Source organism: Equus przewalskii, chromosome 16 (assembly GCF_037783145.1).
Source record: "Equus przewalskii isolate Varuska chromosome 16, EquPr2, whole genome shotgun sequence".
NCBI lineage: Eukaryota > Metazoa > Chordata > Mammalia > Perissodactyla > Equidae > Equus > Equus przewalskii.
In genome coordinates, this window is record NC_091846.1 from 11,331,110 (window position 1) to 11,354,527 (window position 23,418).

The 23,418-nt window shown below is 39.3% G+C and overlaps 2 protein-coding genes across 10 annotated transcripts in view; one reads left to right on the forward strand and one right to left on the reverse strand.

Annotated features, from left to right (window-relative positions):
• FRY (FRY microtubule binding protein) overlaps positions 1-23,418 on the forward strand; it is a 403,013-nt gene that overhangs the window by 333,809 nt on the left and 45,786 nt on the right. For all 8 annotated transcript variants that reach the window (XM_070577933.1, XM_070577936.1, XM_070577934.1 and 5 more), the window contains 10 exons: positions 2,299-2,449; positions 2,998-3,101; positions 3,861-4,046; positions 6,465-6,663; positions 8,099-8,220; positions 11,241-11,428; positions 12,472-12,566; positions 14,649-15,256; positions 16,148-16,245; positions 16,615-16,785. In XM_070577933.1, the coding sequence (XP_070434034.1) occupies positions 2,299-2,449; positions 2,998-3,101; positions 3,861-4,046; positions 6,465-6,663; positions 8,099-8,220; positions 11,241-11,428; positions 12,472-12,566; positions 14,649-15,256; positions 16,148-16,245; positions 16,615-16,785 (1,922 nt within the window). The remainder of the gene's footprint in view (positions 1-2,298; positions 2,450-2,997; positions 3,102-3,860; positions 4,047-6,464; positions 6,664-8,098; positions 8,221-11,240; positions 11,429-12,471; positions 12,567-14,648; positions 15,257-16,147; positions 16,246-16,614; positions 16,786-23,418) is intronic.
• The window catches only part of ZAR1L (zygote arrest 1 like), a 104,195-nt gene that overhangs the window by 21,356 nt on the left and 59,421 nt on the right, over positions 1-23,418 (reverse strand). The window lies entirely within an intron of this gene.

Genomic DNA, 23,418 nt, shown 5'->3' on the forward strand with positions numbered 1-23,418 from the left:
TCCTTCCTCTTAATATACAAAAGCTTATCCCAGAATTAAGTCACCTTGTCTGAAGCCATATACCTGAGTCATATCAGATGACACCAAATGGAATTGCTTGTCTTGAATGCCACTGGCCTATATTGAGAACATTAAAAGAAATAACTCCAGGGGCCGGCCCCGTGGCTAAGTAGTTAAGTTTGCACACTCCGCTGCAGCGGCCCAGGGTTTCGCTGGTTCGGATCCTGGGCGCCAATGTGGCACCACTCATCAAGCCATGCTGAGGCTGCGTCCCACATGCCACAGTTAGAAGGACCCACAACTAAAATATACAACTATGTCCCAGTGGGCTTTGGGGAGAAAAAGGAAAAATAAAATCTTTAAAAAAAAAAAAAGAAAGAAAGAAGTCCATGAAACTTGTTGCTGTGATTACTTTAAAGACAATGTCGAGGGGCCGGCCTGGTGGCGCAACAGTTAAGTTCACACGTTCCGCTTCTCAGCGGCCCAGGGTTCGCCAGTTTGGATCCCAGGTGTGGACATGGCACTGCTTGGCACACCAGGCTGTGGTAGGCATCCCATGTATAAAGCAGAAGAAGATGGGCACGGATGTTAGCTCAGGGCCAGGCTTCCTCAGCAAAAAGAGGAGGACTGGCAGTAGTTAGCTCAGGGCTAATCTGCCTCAAAAAAAAAAAAAGACAATGTTGAGGAAGTTCATTAATTTATTCAAAAAATATTGAGGCCATCCCTGTGGCCTAATGGTTAAGTTCAGTGCACTCTGCTTTGGTGGCCCTGGTTCAGTTTCTGGGTGTGAACCTATACCGCTCATCAGCGGCCATGCTGTGGCAGTGACCCACATATAAAATAGAGGAAGCTTGGCACAGATGTTAGCTCAGGGCGAATCTTCCTCAGCATGCATAAATAAAGAAAGAAAGAAACTTATTGATCCCCTACGATGTGTCAGATACTGTTCTACGTACTAGGGAAACAAGAAATGAACAAAATAGAGAAAGTCCTCGCTCTCATGGAGCTTGTGTTAGAGCAGGGGAGGCAGTCAGGGCCGGTGAATGGGTGATCTGTGCCAGGGAGGAAAACTACAGCAGAGTGAGGGGACAGAAAGTGATGGGGATGCAGGTGGATCTTAATAGAATGGTCATGGAAATCCTGTGATACAGTGACACTTGGGCAGAGACTTGCATGAAGTAAAGGAGTGAGCCACGCAGCTGCCTGGAGAACAGACACGCAGCCATGGGCAACAGTAGATGTGAAGGCCCTGAAGCCGGGCAGTGCCTAGCACGATCACAGAACAGCAGGAAAGCCAGGGTGACTGGGGCAGAGTGAGGAAGGGGGACGGTTGTAGGAGATAAGCCAAGAGAGTAGTAGGAGGAAGATCTTGTAAGAGCTGAAAGGCCATGGTGTAGATTTTGGATTTCATTTTGAGCGAGAAGGGGAGCCACTGGTGAGTGTTAAGCAGAAAAAGAGATGTGAATGAGCTTCTATTTTAAAAGGATTGCTCTGATGAATTATACCTCAATTAAAAAAAAAAAGGATGACTGGCTACTCTGTGGAAAACAGACTGTAGAGGGGCAAGGATGGAAGCAGGGAGACGGTAAGGAAGATACCGTAGTAACCCATGTGAGGGAGGGTGGTGGCTTCGACTAGGATAGTAGTGATGGCGACAATGGTGAAAAGCGGTCATATTCTAGATACATTTTGAAGGTAGAGCTCACTGAATATGTTGATTGTAGCAAGTTACTTAACCTCAGTTTCTCCTCTAAAAATAGGGATAATAGGTACCTATTATTGCATTATTAATATGTGAAATGTATAGACCAGTGCCTAGCGCAAAGTAAGTGCTCTCTTTATTAGTTCTAATGTTGTTATTTTTATTATTTTTACTATCATCATGATTATGAGTTGGATGTGAGATGTGAGAGAGAAGTCAGAGATGACTCTGATCTAAGCAAACTGAAAATAATGGAATTGCATTTTACTGAGATGGGGGAGATCAGAGAAAGAGCAAGTTTTCACAGTGATGGAAATTCATATGATTTAATGTTTTTCTTTTTGTGTATCTGTATTTTCCGTCACTCTATAGTGAGTAACTATAAAGTATGTATCCAAAAAATAAAGGGGTGAAAGAAACTTAATCTAGTAATTCTAACCCATTTGATGATGTAATTCATACTCACCAAATTGAATGGTTAGAAAGTTATTTTTACAAGCATGAGTTTGTAAGATTCTTTCTAAAAACACCAAGTAGGGAAAACAAAAATCTCGCCCTGAAAATAGTAAAGCATGCTTGTCTTTCTCACCCCACAGATGACCCAATTTCTCCCTACACGGGCTGGCTGTTGACTATCACAGAGACCAAACAGCCGCAGCCCTTACCGATGCCTTGTACTGGAGGATGCTGGGCCCCCCTGGTTGACTACCTCCCAGAGACCATCACTCCTCGGGGGCCACTCCACAGGTGAGCAGCATGTGCAGGTAGAGAGAAACAACTACTTAGCTTTACTGGATTTTCTTCCTATGAGAAGAGAGAAACCTATTCCAGGTCCCATCAAGTGAAATGACCTTTGAAATCAGAGAGACCATGCACGACTTGAATTGCAGCTCTCAGTATATTGGCAGAGTGTGGTCCAATATTAACCAACATGCAAAGCTGCCTTGTAGGCCTTTGAATTTTTCTTTGATGTAATCTTAATATGGGTATTCATTCTGTTATGCTTTTTAGATTGTAAGAAGAGAGGACTTTTGTCTTCTATTTCTCTTCATCCCTCAGGTCTTATTTACCTAGGTGACTAGTAGAGTTCTGTTATGTGATTAGCTCAACTGATGTTTCTTCTTCTCGTGGAGCTCTGTGCAATGTCAGAAGTTAAGCTCCATTTCCCTGAAAGAAGAGTGTTACATAACACTTCAGCAAGGCTTAAGAGTTATATTTAATTGTGACTTAATGATCTATAAGTATAGTTCCATCCTCTTTAGAAGTTGCATTAATGTCATCATTTCATTGATTAGGTGCAATATTGCTGTAATTTTTATGACTGAGATGGTGGTGGATCACAGTGTAAGAGAAGACTGGGCTCTTCATCTACCATTATTACTTCATGCTGTCTTCTTAGGTAAGACTGGATCTGAGAGGAATTCTAGCCAATAGGGTCAAAACCATATAGAGGTAATCCATAGAGCTTTCCTTTTACGTTGACATCCTGCTTTCCTCATTTCTGAAATATTTAGTCTCCTCCATTTTTCATTGCCTTTTTGTAACATCTGCCCTACAATTTCAGTTGATCAGTCTTTGTTTAAAATTGTCCTAATGCTACAATATAAATAGGGTGGTCCCTCACTAATGCTATATCTATAAGGATATGCAAAACCAGTTGGCCTCTTTGAGGGTCTTTGGCTAGATGTGATGAATTTAAAGCTATGAGGCACGGTCAGTGCACAGAGAGAAAGAATATAGAGCACAGCGGGCCAAGCACTGAGATTTTAAAATACCCAAGTTGTAGAGCAAAAATGGAAAGAGGAACAGCCAGCCAAGGAGTTCAGTTACAGAGAGATGAATAAAATTAGAATCCTTCAGTAACAGGGAGATCCAGGGAAGAGAACAAAGCAGGAGGAATGCTAACCATGTCAGATGCTAAAGAAAGGTCAAGAGAAGTCCATCTATCAGCATTTTATGAGAACATTTGATTCAAGGAATAAAGCATTTTATTTTTCCTAAGCCCAACTTCTTTATGTTGGTAACACAAGCAATAACAAAGAAAACTAAACATTCTTTTAACATGTTCCTCCCGGGTATCTTGGAATCTTTACTATCCCTGGAATCTAAATGAGCTTAAAATTTGTTTATACTAAGAGATTCCACCGTTTTGTTCCAGGTTTGGACCATTACCGGCCCGAAGTCTTTGAACACAGCAAGAAATTGCTTCTTCACCTCTTGATCGCCCTCTCTTGCAATAGCAGTTTTCATGCCATTGCTTCCGTGCTCCTGCAGACTCGAGAGATGGGTGAAGCTAAGACCCTAACAGTTCAGCCAGCTTATCAACCTGAATATCTCTACACAGGTAACAAAAGAAGGAGTGGCAGGGAGCCTGAGACAGGGTCACAAATACAAGATAACTGAAGGTGTCCATGGAGTCCAGCTTCCGTTCTCCAATGCTGTTACCCCCTAACTTTCCAAGTGATAAAATAACAGCACAACATATATGCACCATTTCACTTGATGTTAACTTGCCTTTCAGAATCCTTCATTACTGAATATTTTCAGATATATTTTCCTTATTATTGTTATGTTGCTGCTCTCATTAAATATGTTCTTATTGATGCATAAAACATTAAGATGTCCATTGGCCGAGAGCATCTGTCTAGGACACTGAAGGATGAGAATGCAGAAAACAGTGACCATCTCCATCTCCTTGAGAACCATTGCCGAGATGCCAGGTGTACCTTCTAGTTCCCCTGAAGGAATTTTCACTTTATTAAATGACTGACCTCTCTGGGAGGCACCATTAGTGGAAATCTATTAAAAACCATTGCTGTTTTGAAACCAAAAATTTCTTCTTAGAAAAGAGAACAGAAAGCATTAGCTGAGTCAAAGAAATTACACTGCTGTGTCCAGCTGTTTATGAAAATTTTCCCCAAAGGGTTGATCAGTGGTTTTCACTTAGAACCAGAACATTTAGAATATCTTAAAATGATGAACTAACAGAGCTCTGGGGCTACTTTTTTTACCTAATTATTTCGTACATTATGCTGGCTCAGGTTATGGTATGGCATTTCATATGTCACCACCGACTTTCTTCATAACCTTGAAAAGGATGTCCCTTTTATTCATCACTTGTACTCAGCACTGTCTTACCTTCTGAGAGACGTTAACATGTTTCCTTGGAAAACAAATATGAAGTCATTAACTCTGAGATGTACAGACCACTGACCACGGTTTAAGCTCTTTGTTTTGAACCTAGCTACACTTAATCGAACATAATCTATCAATAGCCTCTCAGAGACACAAAACTCTTTACTCTAGAGACTTAATTAAAAGAATCTGAAGAGTTCTGGCTGTTCTAACACCCCAGGATAAGGATGTATTCCCTTAAGCACATGGCTTTAGGCTGAGAAAACTGTAATGTCTGTTAAGCCATGTATCTTTGAGTGCATCAGTTTTGCATCCACTATTAACACTGATGTGGCATAAAATGGGTTAGAGTGGGGATTTACAAAACAAAATACAAAATACACCACAGGCAGGAAAAACGAGAGAGCTAAAATGATTGAATCTATAGCACACATGGAATAGGTGTATGAAAAGCGTCTCCCTTTCATAAACATTTATTAAATATCTATCGAATACCTAATTTCAACTATAGTTGCTTTCAAATCCACATTAAAAACCTTTGTGATAGAAATTATTGTCTTTATCTTATTATAACAGGAAACTGAGGTACCGAGAAGTTATTATAAACTCCCTGAGATTACAAAATAAATGGCAAAGATGCTATTCAGACCCAGGGCTTCATACTCTTAATTCAGTCTATCTGTCAGACATACCAGAACTATGTACTTTTTATGATTATTAAGGAGGAGAAAAGGGATGGTCACACATATACAATTTCAAACCGCAACACACCCAGAAATATAGAATGATACCCAAATCTGTAGTGGGGAAAAAAACATAGTATTTGCTTAGACCATATTTCTTTGACTACCATGAGACATAGTTTATTAAAATTATTAATATGCACATAATATTCACAATTCTGGACACATTTACTCTAAAATGTTATGTATAACTTACTCATCAGCCATCAGTTGCTGGTATCCTCAAAAGCAGTATCATTTCACATATTTAAGTAGTATAATTCCAAGATATAATTTACTAATGCACAATTGGGTCCCAATGTATTGTAGAACTGTTCATCAACCTGTGCATGTACACACAGGCACACACACACCCACCCACACCCCACTTCTTTTGCAGAAAGCATCAGTTAAAACACTGGAGTAGGGGCCAGCCCCATGACTGAGTGGTTAACTTTGTGCACTCCGCTCCGGCAGCCCAGGGTTTTGCTGGTTCGGAGCCTGGGTGGGGACACCCTGCTCATCAAGCCATGCTGAGGCAGCATCCCACATAGCACAACCAGAAGGACCTACAACTAGAATATACAACTATGTACTGGGGCTTCGGGGAGGAGAAGGAAAAAAAGGAAGATTGGCAACAGATGTTAGCTCAGGTGCCAATCTTTAGGAAAAAAAAAACACCAGAGTAGAAAATAGCAGATCACCTTCTATTACCAAAAACGCTGGTTTACACAGCAGTGCAACTATACCATAAGCAAGGAAAGAATATCAGTCTCATTTGATCACATAGCCAAAATTAAATGTTTTCTCCAAAAAATTTAAATACACACTTCTGTACCCTCACCTCCTGACCTCATTAAGTGCCCTGCCTTGTACATTCCACCTTGACCTTTTTCTCCCACCAGGTGGCTTTGACTTTCTGAGAGAGGACCAGTCATCCCCAGTTCCAGACTCGGGGCTTAGCTCCAGTTCCACCTCCTCCAGCATCAGTCTGGGAGGGAGCAGTGGGAACCTCCCGCAGATGACCCAAGAGGTGGAAGACGTGGACACAGCCGCTGAAACGGATGAGAAGGCGAACAAGCTCATTGAGTTTCTAACAACCAGGTAATGAGGGGTTAGGAAACAGGCTATTGTTTTCAGCTCGATATTGGGGGCAAAATGCCATCACTTTAAAGCCACACAGATGGGAAAGTGATCCCGGAGTTCTAGCAGAGTCCTATTTTCTCTTCTAAATTGCACCTGCTGGAGTCTGTGTACAAGGCAGACACTGTAGAAGTTGTCTAAGATCCCACTGATGTCCTAGTTGCTGGGCAGGGAGATTTGTGTATAATGACGACGCAGCAGATGGAGGCAGGAGATAGTAGCACCCCGTGGTGAACATGACTTTAATCATCTAGAGCTGCCAGGATCTGGGAGTTCTGAGACTTTGCAAAGAACATCACTCTGGAAACCAAAGATAATAGCCACGGTTGACCCAGGAGCAGCGACAGAGGGGACCACTGTCTGCTTATCTCCTCCCAGGAGTCATTTATGAATGGAAGTCAGAGACCAGAAACATGATAGGAAAGGAATCAAACTAATAATAATCAAAATCAAGAAAAACTACAAGCAATCCTGTTTTTTCAGGTCTTCTGGTTCTTCTAATAAACAAGTTCACTTATAAGGCTTCAGAATTTCTAGCACCCTGAGGTTCAGTATTTGTGTAAAAGCATGCTTACCTGTGACCTGGGGTGTGCTCTCCTGTCTCGGTGAGTTAAGGCCTGGAAGTCTCGTCTGTACATGTGTTATCTGGTATGGTGCATAGTTTTTCTTTCTTCAACTAACATATCAATTAATGCAAAAAATGAAAAAAGAGCATTTTCTCTCCTCCATTAATGATGGTTCAGGGTATTCTGCACAGCTCTCAGCTCACTATGGGATTTAATATGCAGGAAGCTTAGGAAGGGGGCTGATGTGCCTACATACAGGGTACTTCAGAGGCCTAAATCATTCATGGAGAAGAAAGGCAGTGTCACCACTCACCATTGTCAACACCACATGTTGAGAAGGGTGTTCTCTGAAATTCTCACATCTGGCTCCATCCCATTCTTACTGTTGAAAACCAAGTAGACAACAGAAGCTGTATCTTCAATTTGGTTCTATGGTATCTGGCAACCTAATGAAGTAATGCTGGTAAAAGCATTCTCTCTGCAAATGTTCAAATTAAGCCTGTGTCTAAATCTATATTTTATATCATTTTATTTAACAAACACTTATGTCACACCTATTATGTGCCACACACTGTTCTGGTGAATTGAGAAGTTTTAATGTTGTGAGGTTTTAATTTTATAAATAAAACTTAAGAAAGAGTATGTCTCCACAGATTAGCTAGGTCTGCTTTGAGTATACTGTTAAGCTTTCTAAGACTGAAATTCACCCCCATATTAATTAGTAAAATTTTAAAAACATGTATTGCATCTTTGGAGTTAGAACTACATATGTGGTTTTAAAAATGCAAAATGATAGCAATATTTTTGACATTTTGCTTATTTTCTTTAAGGGCATTTGGTCCACTTTGGTGCCATGAAGACATCACGCCTAAAAATCAGAATTCGAAGAGTGCTGAACAGCTCACTAATTTTCTGCGTCACGTTGTATCCGTATTTAAAGATTCCAAATCAGGTACTTCATCCTATTTCCCCAAATTGGACTTCCAGCGTTTTTCTATAATGGAGCTCATTCTCCCCTTATGACTACACACCATGTATATGGTCCTGCATTGGGCTTCGATAACAGAAGAATGTTCATAGGGGACTTTCGAAGCTTATTTCAGATGTCCCTCACTGAGTGATTGTTAATGTCACGTATATTTGCATTATGCTCTATCAAATAATTTCCCCAAGGTCACCGTTCTCCTTGCTTCATTTATCTCACTAGAATTAAACTGTGCATATAATGTTTTATTTAAATCTAATTACTTGACTGTCATCAGACTCAACTGTGAGAAATTGTCAGCCTTGCAAACTGGTTTAAAAAAAAATTTTGTAATAAAATGTTTTTGACTTTAAAAGTATTTGCTAACAAGTCCTGTGCCAATGACTACTCAATATTCTGAACACAATGTGACTCTTAATTAGATTATAGTAGCATCATAATATTTAAGCCCTTAGCTGAATTCTGTTCTGATTCAACATGGCCTGAGCTGATTTGTGTGTGAAATTTAAATTCGGTTCCTCAGCGTGATGCAACAACCATCTCTACCTTTTTCACGCACCAGGCTGGCCCTATTAAACATGGCTCAGTGGCTTTCCAAGGGGCTCTGACAGCACATCTCACAGTTTGAAACATTCCAGGTTAGCCACATCTCTTTTCATTATCAGAGGATACTTAATAAAAAACAAAAAATACTGATAGACTGAAATGGGAGTCATTCCAGGAATAGGATTGCCATTTCTTGTTGTGAGTTTCCTCTGTGGAATTTCTTTGAAATATTAAGACTATTTACATTTGCTGTTTTCCCCCACTTAAAAGTCACTTAATAACTGAACAGAGCCCAAAGGAAGAAATGTACTGTTTCTGTGTGAACCATTAATTTATCTAAAACTCTTGATTATATGAAGATCATAAAAATGAGAAAATATAGGGGGCTGGCCCCGTGGCCAAGTGGTTAAGTTCGTGCGCTCCGCTGCAGACGGCCCAGTGTTTCGTTGGTTCGAATCCTGGGCGCGGACATGGCACTGCTCATCAAACCACGCTGAGGCACCATCCCACATGCCACAACTAGGTGGACCCACAACGAAGAATATACAACTATGTAACAGTGGGGGGCTTTGGGGAGAAAAAGGAAAAAAATAAAATCTTTAAAAAAAAAAATGAGAAAATATACAAATGCCTGTACTGTATTCTCAGAGGCTGCTTCAGGCTGCTTAGAGTCTCAGTCTTCTCACACATTGCCCAAGCTATTTTTACCCACCGCAATTTCTTTGTCCATCTCTGCTTTCCGCCTGTTTCCACTACAGCCCAATAAAATATGTTCCTGGAAACAGTGTATTAGTCAGGGTAGCATAGCTGCTGTAACAAACAACCCTCAAAGCTCAGAAGCCTAACACAATAGAAGGTTATTTCTGGATCACATAATAGTTCAGGGTGGATGTTTGGCAGACGGCCTTCCACCTGCTGCTTCAGAGACCCTCCATGCTGAGGCTCTGCCAGCCCCTAGGCTCAGAGGCCTCTATAGACCCTCTGCGTCCAGCCAGCAGGTGGAGGAAGAACGAGTGAGTGGAGGACTCCTCAGGAGGAGTTTATATGCCAGGCCTGAACCAAGCATCCACTGCTTCTTCCCACATTCCACTGGCCAGAACTCAGGCACGAGGTCACATCTAACTGCAAGGAAGGCTGGGAAGTATAGGGTCACTGTGTGACTGGGGACAGAAGGAATTATTCCTTTTCTCTGCTACACATTAAATAGCTTTTCCCAAAGGACATTGTCATGGTGGGGGGGTGGGGGGAGTTCTGCAATCTTACTATTATAGTTCTAGCATTATGATTTGAATAAGCTTTTGTTCATTGCCAGGGGACCTAACCCCACATATAAAATGGCCTAAGTAGGAAAATATGTTTTGAAAAGCAAAATAAAGACATAACAAACTATTTTGAAACATGACTCATTCATAATTTGTGAACTGCCTACATGGGTTTATTTCTGTATTTCCCACCCTAAGTCCATTTTCCAGGACCCTTTGTTTGCTTGGCGGGAACATTTTCTTGTACAGTCTACATGTCCCTAGGGTCAAACAGCCAAGCAGCAGCTAAGAACAATAACAATGAATTACCCCTCCTGGTCCACTTTCATGTGACAATCAAATGTGCCGCCGGGCCTTCCAGATCACAGAGACAGCCAGAATTGCTGTTTTCATCATGGCCTCTGACTCTCCTGGCCTGGTTTTCTTCCTCCTGAGTCACAGCACATGTACAGTTTAATGGCCCAGGACTCAGTCATGGGCTTTACCTTACAACTTCATCTCCATCTGACCAAATGGTTTTCTGATGACTGAGATTACCTTCATGCTATTGGAAGAACAAATATTTAGCCTAAAGTTTAAATGATGGCTGCCTTCTTTACAGTATCTACACATCTGCATTTTTATAGACTATTCTGAAGAGCAAAGACTTTGGCACGGGCCTTGGTCGTGTGTAGAGTTGACTAGATCCACTAACCTCCTCCCGCTACATACACAAGTCCTCTGAAAATTTGTTTCTAACAAATTCTCTTATGAAAAAAGGAGTGAAGGTATTCTAAGTAAAAAGTAGTACAGAAGAACGGTGTTGAAAAATAGCAGGGTAATAAATAAGACATTTGTGAGCACATATTATGCGTCAGACATTGTACAAAGCATTTTTTAAGTAAATTTTCACAATAATTCTATGAGATAGATGCTATTATTCACAAGTTAAAGGTAAGGAAATAGGCTCATAGAGACTAAGTTTCCCAGAGTCTCAAAACCCTTGATCCCCAAACAGGACCATCTTGTTCCAAAGCTTCTGCCTCCTTAAGATTTATTCAAATGTAGTTTTTATTTTAAAATGGTAAGTACATACCACCCAGGAGGTAGCTCTGTGCAGTTAGCCTGTTTTATACTTACAGATAACTGATGCCCCACAGTTCTCAGAGTAGTGGCTGACCTAACCTCTTTGGGCCCTAGGTTTCCATCTGGAGCAACACTTGAGTGAAGTTGCGTTACAGACAGCCCTCGCAAGCTCTTCAAGGCACTATGCCGGTCGGTCCTTCCAGATATTCCGGGCACTCAAACAGCCTCTGTCAGCACATGCCTTGTCTGACGTTCTCTCAAGACTGGTAGAGGTGATTGGAGAACATGGAGATGAGATTCAGGTATGGAAGGAAAGACCACTGAACTCATCCATCTTCTCGCATTTCAAAGATGAGGAGTTAACTTTCTTTGAGCCTTCTTTCTCCTGCAAATTATTCTAGCCATTTGGGCATGTATAATTTACTTGAAAATTTTTAAATGTTGACTTTTGTATTTACAAAAATCACTTCAAGGAGCATTGTTCTAGAAATCCAGTGGTTACTGTTTTATTGAGCCAACAACTGAAATCCTTTGGTGACTCCTTTGTTGTTTTTGTTGTTGGTTTTATTTGGCAGGGCATGGGGGAGTTATTTAATATTGTTTTGTCTTTTTGCTAAAACCTAAGATGCAATTGTGCAATCTCTCCACTCAAAGAAGGGATCTCCATTGTGTCTTTGCAAAGCACCACCCCTCTCTCTGTAGTTAGCCTTCACTAAACTGAGAAGAACTGGAAGAAATAACAGAGAGAGTAGATGCCACGAGAAGACCCTGAAGACTGGGGACTCCAGAGACTGGGGAGCTGGGAAGGTTGAACACCAAGAGCACTGCAAGCTCTGTAGCTTGGGCCCAGCCATTCCTTTCCATCAGGAACGTTCCTGCATCTCAGGAGGCCTGCATGCCAGTAGACTCTAGCTTCTTTTCTTCCTTCTGGCCATTGGAAAATGCCGCTGAGGCACAGCCTTTCTCATACCTCATGTCTTAATATCTGGCTTTCAGACATTGCCATTCTGTATTTCAAATGCCCACCATCCCTCTCTGCCAGGGACCATGCTTGCCCCTTTAGCCTTGCCCCTTCCCTGTTGGATTTCAGATGAAATTCATCTGTTGAGGACCTCAGACCTAGGGAAATAAATCTTCATGATTATCTGCTAACTTCTAAGCCATCTGAATTTCCTAAGTGGCCTTTAAAATTTGTTTTTAGGCTTCGTAAATTAAAATAGTGATGCCTGTCTAGCTTTCAATGATATTACCATCATTTGAATAAAGTTTGCATTAATTAAATTTATCTACAGGAAGTTAACAGTAGCTACAAGCAGTGTAAAATGTTGTCTTTGCATGTTTGCAGGGTTATGTAATGGAAGCACTCCTTACCTTGGAAGCTGCCGTGGATAACTTGTCTGACTGCTTGAAGAACAGTGATCTCTTAACTGTATTATCTCGGTGAGAACCAGCTTAATGACATTTTGAAATCAAAGAGACTGTACTGAATGTTTGGGAGATGCCTGGACTTCGGGCAAAGTCCAAAGAACAAATCTAGTTTTTTGCAGGGGCCGGGGGAGGCAGGGCCAGCCTAGTGGCATAGTGGTTATGTTCACCTGCACTGCTTTGGCAGCCTGGGGTTCACAGGTTCGAATCCCAGGCACAGACCTGCACACCACTTGTCAAGCCATGCTGTGGCAGCATCCCACATAAAATAGAGGAAGATTGTCATGGATATTAGCTCAGGGACAATCTTCCTCAAGCAAAAGGAGGTGGATTGGCAGCAGATATTAGCTCAGGACTAATCTTCCTCACCAAAAAAAAAAAAAAGAAAGAAAAGAAAATATAGTTTTTGAGGTCTATTTACAACCTAACAAAGCATGTATGACATTTTCTTAAGTTAAAAGAAAAAGGAAGTTATGACACACACACACACACACACATATATATATGTTATATAAGTATTTTAAAATGTCAGCAAGGTAGACACCAAATGTTATCTCCAAATAATACAAATATTAATGATTTTTTATTTTCTTTTTTACGTCTGAGTATTTTTTCAAATTTTGTATAATAGTTGTCCTATTTATCACACTGTAAACTAAAACTACATATTATTTTTAAATGAATATATACAAAACTGATGTGAACCATCACTGTAAAAACAGTTAGGGGGCTGGCCCTGTGGCCGAGTGGTTAAGTTTGTGTGCTCTGCTTCAGCGGCCCAGGGTTTCGCGGGTTTGGATCCTGAGCTCAGACATGGCACCACTCATCAAGCCATGCTGAGGTGGCATCCCACATAGCACAACCAGAGGCACTCACAACTAGAATATACACCCATGTACTGGGGCCTTTGGGGAGAAGAAGAAAGGAAAAGAAAAAAAAGAAAATTGGCAACAGATGTTAGCTCAGGTGCCAATCTTTAAAAAAAAAACAGTTGGAATAAATGTTGGTTTTACTTGCAGAAATTCCTACCTTAGGATCTTTTTTATTTTTTAATTCATTTTGCTCCTGCCAATGTTTAATAACCCATTTCAAATCATTCACAATTCTATATTCTGTTTGTATAACTGAATTTATCTTGCTTGAAATTGAGTCAGTAATGTTATATCACATTGGACCTTGTTACTTTCTTTTTTTTTTTTTTTGAGGAAGATTAGCCCTGAGCTAACTACTGCCAGTTCTCCTCTTTTTTGCTGAGGAAACCTGGCCCTGAGCTAATATCCATGCCCATCTTCCTCTACTTTCTATGTGGGACACCTTCCACAGCATAGCGTGCCAAGTGGTGCCATGTCTGTACCCGGGATCCAAACAGGCGAAACCCGGGCCGCCGAGAAGCAGAATGTGTGCACTTAACCACTGGGCAAGCCCCTTGTTTCATTTTTAAGTTGAGTGTTTTTTATGGATAAGTAATTTTGGTGTGATTGCTAACATCATACATATTTATCTATATAAACCTACAGATTTATTTAAATCAATAAAGATTTATCAAGAATGTTCTTAGTTTTATCTTTTTAGCCTGAAATAAACTTAGAAATCATTTTTCATAAATTTTTATAAATGCAAAAAATTTCCTTTGATACTAACATTTACTAACTTTTTTTCTTTCTAGATAACATCATTTCCATTTCTGTTCTCCTTATCAGTCAGTTAATGGAATATTAAAGTTTGTACCTATCAGGCACGTTTTAGTTTGTAATTACTCCTACCCAAGTTCAAACAAAAGATAAATGAAAGATCAGTAAATTTATGGCCAGCTGCTTATTTCTTTAATCTTTCAGTAAGCGCAAGTCAGTATTAGGTATCACTGTTGTTTTGTTGGTGAGAGTTGTTCTGCTTAAGTTTTGTTTTTCATACTTTTAAAGTTTAAGAATAAAGAAATTTATTCCTTTAAGTTTAAGAATATAGGGGAAAAAATGACTAGAAAGTAGTATTTCCAAAGAATGATTTCCCTCCCTTATTGTTCATCAGTGGATCTTAGAAGGACTGGCTGTTCAGTGAAGCATGCTGGGCTTCTAGTGAACTTTTTATTTTTATACCCAGCTCTTCATCACCAGATTTGAGCTCCAGCACTAAACTAACAGCAAGCAGAAAGAGCACAGGACAACTAAATGTGAACCCTGGGACAGCCAGTGGCAACACAGCCACCGCAGAACGGAGCCGGCATCAAAGAAGCTTCTCTGTGCCCAAGAAGTTTGGTGTTGTTGACCGATCCTCAGACCCACCTCGGAGCGCCACACTGGACAGAATTCAGGCTTGTACCCAACAAGGGCTCTCCTCAAAAACCAGAAGCTCCTCTTCCTTGAAGGACAGCCTCACAGACCCATCACACATAAATCATCCAACCAACCTGTTGGCCACCATCTTTTGGGTCACAGTGGCCTTGATGGAATCTGACTTTGAGTTTGAATACCTAATGGCCTTAAGGCTTTTGAATAGACTGCTAGCTCACATGCCACTCGATAAAGCTGAGAACCGAGAAAAACTTGAGAAACTCCAGGCGCAGCTCAAGTGGGCAGACTTCTCAGGGTTGCAGCAGCTGCTGCTGAAAGGATTCACCTCTCTCACCACCACAGACCTTACCCTACAACTTTTCAGTTTGCTGACGCCAGTGTCCAAAGTATCCATGGTGGATTCATCCCAAGCCATTGGTAAAGCCAACATCACTCACGCGCTTCTCACCACAGTTCTGCTGGTTATTGTGTTCAGGTTTAGTGTAAGATCATGTGGGCTTACTGCTTGTGACAGTCTGCTTAGAAATGGTTCTTTGGGAATAGTTTTTTTTTTATTTTAAATTTCTATATAACGTATGTCTTCATTATTTATATTGTAGAAGATATTTTAAGGCAATAGCATAAAAGGGGCAGAAGTAATATATATTAGTCATTTCCCTATGCTTTCCAGATATAATTGCAGATACTGTTAGTTTATTCCGTTGCTCTTGTACAGACATTTTTTCCCTTTTTTCTTAACTCCTAGATCTTTTATTTTTCCTAGCCTTTCTTTTCTTCTTGAAAATTTTCTTGATTCCCTATTATTTTGAATTAAGCCGAACAAACTAGATTGTTAATACCAGGGCATGTGGCCCAGAATTCTTTTCATGAAGCTGGAGCTTCATACAGTGCTACTAAGTGGTGCTCATCATTTTAAAGAGTCTTTTTGATGACATGAGTAAGACTTAAATTGACTGGCCTATGTCCTCTCATACAGCTTTTCCTTAAAATATCTGTTTTTTGAGAAAAATTTCAAACTAGTGCTTTGGTTCCTTTTAATGTGCTTTTTAAAATCTACGCCAGACATTCTTATTTACAGTCCATGGCAGGACAGCCATTGTATCTGAAAATTACAAATCTATATCAGTGACTCCGAACTGGGGCCATTGTGGTTGTGCATTTTTCCTGGATTTTGTTAGATCATATTAAAGTTGCTTCAGAAGACTGCTTTTGCATCACCTCAGAATGAAATCTGTAATGTTGCCTTCCCACTGTTAACAGTTAAAATACACCACGCTCAGCATCTCCATTCTGTCTTCTCTAACCCAGGGTTTCCACTGAATGTTTTGTGTCTCCTGCCCCAGCTGATTCAGCATTTCGAAAATCCCAATCAGTTCTGTAAGGATATAGCCGAAAGGATTGCTCAGGTATGATTTACGGTTCCACACTCAGGCAGATCCACAGAGGCCTGCAGGAAGGCCCAGTGTTGGACAGAAATTACCAGGCCCAGAGAGGGCAATGAGTTTTACAAAACCTGAAAGTAACAATTGATATTGCTAGTAATTTACATCTCTGGGTGGCTGATGCACATTGTCTTTTCTGGTTTCATTATTAAGAAAACAGGTAAAGTATTTGTGAAAATTATATTAACTAATTACTGAGACAGGCACTGCTGCAGCCTACCGAGAAAAGTATCGATCTATTTTCTAGACTGCCAGGACTTTTAGCAAAATTGCTAACATTTCTTCCTACTGACCAGGCTATTTTATCCCTAATTTATTTTCTTCTCTTAAAAGGTTTGTTTGGAAGAGAAGAACCCCAAACTTTCCAATCTCGCACATGTCATGACTCTCTATAAAACACATAGCTACACCAGGGACTGCGCCACGTGGGTCAACGTGGTCTGTCGATACCTTCATGAAGCATATGCTGACATCACCTTGAATATGGTTACCTACCTGGCAGAGGTGAGCTCTTGAGTTCAGGGTAGGATCCATCATAGTTTCTATGGGCAAAATATTTATATGGAACTGATAATACTCAACTTCATTTATTGAATGCCTATTATATATTATCATATGAAATCATTTTAAATCCTCACAACAACCCAGTGATGTAGATATTATCATAATAAAGAATCTGAGGCTCAGGCAGGTTAAGTAATCTGCTGTGAGTTTAAGGCAGCAGAGCCAGCCTTTGAATGGAGGTATAGCTGCCTCCAAAGCTTAAACTCCTTCTTTTTACTCCACTAATACCTGTCAGCACATGGCAGAGACAAAGAACTTTTATCCTAGTTACTCTGGGGGTTCAAATCTTATTTAAGGAATTACTGTGTGGCTTGATGTGTTTAATGGTTGTTTGCTCTGAACTAATTAACAAAGCATAAATTTTGAAATCAACTTTTTATCTTCATCTTTTATGTTTGCTTTTGAAACTGGAATGGGAATTTTGTCCTCGCAAATGTGTTTCTAGCACATTCGTTACAAAGCCCTACTCTGACTTCTCTGTATGTTGGTGATAGGAATACACAGCATATGGGGCAAGTGATGAAATATACTCCATTTAGCACCTCCAGTCCCCAACAAGCTTAATACACAAGGGCTCAAAATCTGAGGCAAATCATTGATAACAGCTACCTAGTTTCAGTATTTTCAGTGCGGCTTTTCCTTTCAGGACATGCAGTCATACCTTACTAGGGTCTTTTCAGAAGTGAGGAGGACAGCCCATGACAACTTTTCCTTTAGTTATGTCACCAATTCAGGGTGCTGGTAGGTTAAAGGATCTATCATTTTCTGAAAGGCTCCACAAGACTGAAGGACTCTACCTAGAAGAAAGTAGTGGCTCCATCCATCAACATTTATGGTAGATCCTGCCAGATTTTGATTTGCAACGTGGATCGGCAATATGTGGGCTGTATTTGGACTGTCAATGGCCAACGATTCATGTGCTCTTTCCACACCCTCATCCCTGGCATTTTAAAGGACCTCTCCTAAGTGCCAACTGGCTGCTTTGGATAATCACCTTGGTCACATCTGTCCCCCAAGGGTTACTAAGCGAGCACACACATACCTCAGCACACAAGAAATACCAACGTAACCTGTGCAAACGTCCTGCTTACGTAGGCAGAAGACGGCTGTTTTAAAAGAAGGTGAATTGTGAGATAGCGAGGAGGCAAAACTGTTTGGATCACTAGACATAGAAGTTTCAAAAATACAAATGGGGTGTGGTATATACATATGATGGAATATTATTCAGACTTAAAAGACCTGAAGTACTGATGTGTGCTACATCATAGAAAACATGATACTAAGTGAAATAAGCTAAACACAAAAGGACAAATATCATTCCACTTAGATGAGGTACGTAGAATAGGCAAATTTATACAGACAGAAAGTAGAATAGTAGTTCCCTTTTAACCATGGGCTGGGGCAAGGAGGTGATGGAGAGTTATTGTTTTGTGATTACAGAGTTTTTTTGGGATGATAAGAGCTGGAAATAAGTAGTGGTGATGGTTGCACGACAATGTGAATGTACTTAATGCCACTGAATTGTACACTTAAAATGGTACATCTTATGTTATATATATTTTACCACAATTTTAAAAAATGGATTGCCTAATTTGTTCTATTCAGCCCTAATCACAAATTGTCACCAAAAAATTTTATTACAAATTTAACGTCCCACCATATATAATCTATATTAACCCCTATTCCGATTACTCACATGTTCTTTCAGGTGCTGGCCAACACATGCATATACTTTTAGGGCGCTATGGTCAGTATTTCCATTGAACCTGCTCTGGTCACTTAACATTAACTTAGTGTGTGTGTTTCCATATGTTGGCATAGCTCACAGTGTTCTTTTCAATAACTTGGAATTCTGTCAGGTTAATGTAACACAATTTGCTTAACCATCTCCCTTTTTTGCTTATATTCATAATTTTTCTATTACAAATGGTCCTTTTATGTAGACTTTTTATCAGATTACATTTGAATCATTTCTTCTGGTGGCATTTCCCAAAGTAACTATCCAGGTAGAGGGCATAGATATGTGGATATGGATATGTTATTTAGTTCTTATATACATTTGGGAAATTGGTCTTTACAGAGGTTTTCCCAATTTACAATACCAAAAACAGTGTATAAATATTTTTGTTTTCCCATATCCCCACTAAATTTTATCATTCCATTTATTCATTTTTTCAGTTTTGTATTTTTATTGGTACTTTAAAATTACTCTCTTTATCAATTTCCTTTCTAGTGAAGATGTTGATTTTTCCACACAATAGATTTGTGTAATTTTTTATTTCCTTGTGTGTTAACTGCTATTTCTTTTGACCACTTTTGATGTGGAATTTCAGGGTTTAGCTGAATCAGCCCTACTAATTCTTTATTTTGAACAGTAAACTTTATTATGGTATCTGTCGCATGTATATATATACTTTTTTATTGAGGTAACATTGGTTCATAACATTATATAAATTTCAGGTGCGCATCATTATATTTTGATTTCTGTGTAGACTACATCGTGTTCACCACTCAAAGACTAATTATCACCCGTCATTATACACATATGCCCTATAACCCCTTTTGCCCTTCCCCTCTGGTAACCACCAATCTAATCTTGTGTGTGTTTGTTGTTGTTGTTGTTTTTAACTTCTATTTATGAGTGAAATCCTACAATACTTGACTTTCTCCATCTGACTTATTTCGCATAGCCTAATTCCCTCAAGGTCCATCCATGTTGTTGCAAATGGCAAGATTTCATCCTTTCTTATGGCTGAGTAGTATTCCATTGTGTATAAATACCATATCTTCTTTATCCATTCATCCATTGATGGGCACTTAGGCTGTTTCCAAGTCTTGGCTATTGTGAATAATGCTGCAGTGAACATAGGGGTGCGTAGATATTTTTTAATTTTAATTTTTGTTTTTATGGCAGTAACATTGGATTATAACATTATATAACTTTCAGATGTACATCATAATATATTTCGAATTCTGTCTAGACTACATCATGTTCACCACCCAAAGACTAATTATACTCCATCACCACACATGTGAGCTTAATCAGCCCTTTCCCCCTTCTCCTCCTTGCATAATACCCTCAAGCTCCATCCATGTTGTCACAAATGGCCGGATTTCATCCTTTCTTATGGCTGAGTAGTATTCCATTGTGTATAAATACCACATCCTCTTTATCCATTCATCCCTTGATGGGCACCTAGGTTGCTTCCAAGTCTTGGTTATTGTGAATAATGCTGCGATGAATATAGGGATTTATGTATCTTTATGCATTGTTGTTTTCGAGTTCTTTGGATAGATACCCAGCAGTGGAGTAGCTGGGTCATATGGTAGATCTATCCTTAATTTTCTGAGGAAACTCCATACTGTTTTCCACAGTGGCTGCACCAGTTTACACTCCCACCAGCAGTGTATGAGGCTTCCCTTCTCCCTGCATCCTCTCCAACACCTGTTGTTTCCTGTCTTGTTAATTATAGCCATTCTGACCAGAGTGAGGTGATATCTCATTGTGTTTTGATTTGCATTCCCCTGATAGTTAATGATGTTGGATGTCTTTTCATGTACCTGTTGGCCATCTGTGTATCTTTGGAGAAATCTCTATTCAGATATTTTTCCCATTTTTTAATTGGGTTGTTGGTTTTTTTGTTGTTGAGCTGTATTAGTTCTTTGCATATTTTGGATATTGACCCTTTATCTGATATATGGTTTGCAAATATCTTCTCCCAATTGTTAGGTTGTCTTTTCTTTTTGTTAATGGTTTCCTTTGCTGTGTAGAAGCTTTTTAGTTTGATGTAATCCCATTCGTTTATTTTTTCTTTTGTTTCCTTTGCCCGGTTAGACATGGTACATGAAAATATGCTGCTAAGACTGATGTCAGAGTGTGCCGCCTGTGTTTTCTTCTAGAAGTTTCATGGTTTCAGGTCTTACATTCAAGTCTTTAATCCACTTTGAGTTGATTTTTGTGTATGGTGTCAGATAATGGTCTACTTTCATTCTCTTGCGTGTGGCTGTCCAGTTTTCCCAGCACCATTTATTGAAGAGACCCTCCTTTCTCCATTGTATGCTCTTGGCTCCCTTCTCGAAAATTAGCTGTTCATATATCTGTAGGTTTATTTCTGGGCTCTCGATTCTGTTCCATTGATGTATGTGTCTATTTTTGGCCAGTACCATGCTGTTTTGGTTACTATGGCTTTGTAGTATATTTTGAAATCAGGGAGTGTGATACCTCCAGCTTTGTTCTTTTTCCTAGGATTCCTTTGGCTATTTGGGGTCTTTTGTTGTTCCATATAAATTTTAGGACTCTTTGTTCTATTTCTGTGAAAAATTTTGTTGGAACTTTGATAGGGATCACATTGACTCTATAGATTCCTTTAGGAAGTAAGGACATTTTAACTATGTTAATGCTTCCAATCCAAGAGCATGGAATATCTTTCCATTTCTTTGTGTCTTCTTCGATTTCTTTCAACAATGTTTTATCATTTTCAATATACAGATCTTTCACCTCGTTGGTTAAGTTTATTCCTAGGTATTTTATTCTTTTTGTTGCAATTGTAAATGGGATTGTATTCTTAATTTCTTTTTCTGCTACTTCGCTGTTAGTGTATAGAAACACAACTGATTTTTGTATGTTGATTTTGTATCCTGTGACTTGAGTGTGTTCATTTACTATTTCTAAAAGTTTTTTAGTGGATTCTTTAGGGTTTTCTATATATAAAATCATGTTGTCCACAAATAGCAACAGTTTCACTTCTTCTTTTCCAATTTGGATCCTTTTTATTTCTTTTTCTTGCCTGATTGCTCTGGCTAGGACTTCCAATGCTATGTTAAATAAGAGTGGTGAAAGTGGGCATCCTTGTCTGGTTCCCGTTCTTAGAGGGATAGCTTTCAGTTTTTGATCATTGAGAATATTAGCTGTGGATTTGTCATACATGGCCATTATTATTTTCAGGTACTTTCCTTCTATACCTGTTTTATTCAGAGTTTTTGTTATAAATGGATGTTCTAGCTTGTCAAATGTTTTCTCTGCTTCTATTGAGGAGATTATGTGTTTTTATTCTTCATTTTGTTAATGTGCTGTTATCACATTGATTAATTTGCAGGTGTTGAACCATCCCTGCATCCCTGGAATAAATCCCACTTGATCGTGGTGTATGATCTTTTTAATTTATTGTTGTATTCAATTTGCTAGTATTTTGTTGAGGATTTTTTTTTTTTTTATAAGATTTTATTTTTTTCCTTTTTCTCCCCAAAGCCCCCCGGTACATAGTTGTGTATTCTTCGTTGTGGGTTCTTCTAGTTGTGGCATGTGGGACGCCGCCTCAGCGTGGTCTGATGAGCAGTGCCATGTCCGCGCCCAGGATTCGAACCGACGAAACACTGGGCCGCCTGCAGCGGAGTGCGCGAACTTAACCACTCGGCCACGGGGCCAGCCCCTTGTTGAGGATTTTTACATCTATGTTCATCAGTGATATTGGCCTGTAATTTTCTTTTTTTGTGGTCCTTGTCTGGTTTTGGTATCAGAGCATCATAGAATGAGTTAGGAAGCCTCCCCTCCTCTTCAATTTTTTGGAAGAGTTTGAGAAGGATAGGTATTAAATCTTCTTTGAATGTTTGATAGAATTCATTGATGAAACTGTCTGATCCTGGACTTTTGTTTTGGGGGGAAGTTTTGATTACTGTTTCAATCTCCTGACTGGTGATTAGTCTATTCAACTCTTCATTTCTTCTTGATTCAGTTTTGGAGGGTTCTATGATTCTAAGAATGTATCCGTTTCTTCTAGATTATCCAATTTGTTGGCATATAGCTTTTTGTAGTATTCTCTTATAATCCTTTGTACTTCTGAGGTGTCCATTGTAATTTCTCCTCTTTTGTTTCTGATTTTATTTATTTGAGCCTCTCTTTTCTCTTGGTGAGTCTAGCTAAAGGCTGGTCAATTTTATCTTTTCAAATAACCAGTTCTTAGTTTCATGGATTATTTTCTATTGTTTTTTAAATCTCTATTTCACTTATTTCTGCTCTGATTTTTATAATTTCCTTTTACTGATTTGGGGCTTTGTTTGTTCCTTTTATACTTCCTTTAAGTGCACTGTTAGATTGTTTATTTGAGATTTTTCTTATTTTTTGAGATAGGCCTGTATTTCTATAAACTTCCCTCTTAGTACCACTTTCGCTAAATCTCATAAATTTTGGCATATCATATTTTCATTTTCATTTGTCTTCAGGTATTTTTTTATTTCTCCTTTGCTTTCTTCATTGACCCAATAGCTGTTCAGTAGCATTTTGTTTAATCTTCACATATTTGTGGCTTTTGCAGTTTTCTTCCTGTAGTTGATTTCTAGTTTCATACCGTTGTGGTCAGAAAAGACGTTTGGTATTATTTCAGTCTTCTTAAATTTATTCAGACTTGTTTTGTGGCCTAATATGTGATCTATTCTGGAGAAAGTTCCATCTGTCATATATATTTTCTCATTATTTTGCTTTCCTTTTTGAAAATTTCATTGATATTTTTTCCTGATTATAAAAGCAGTATATGTTCATAAGAGAAAATTTGGAAAATACAAAGTAAAAAAAGAAGA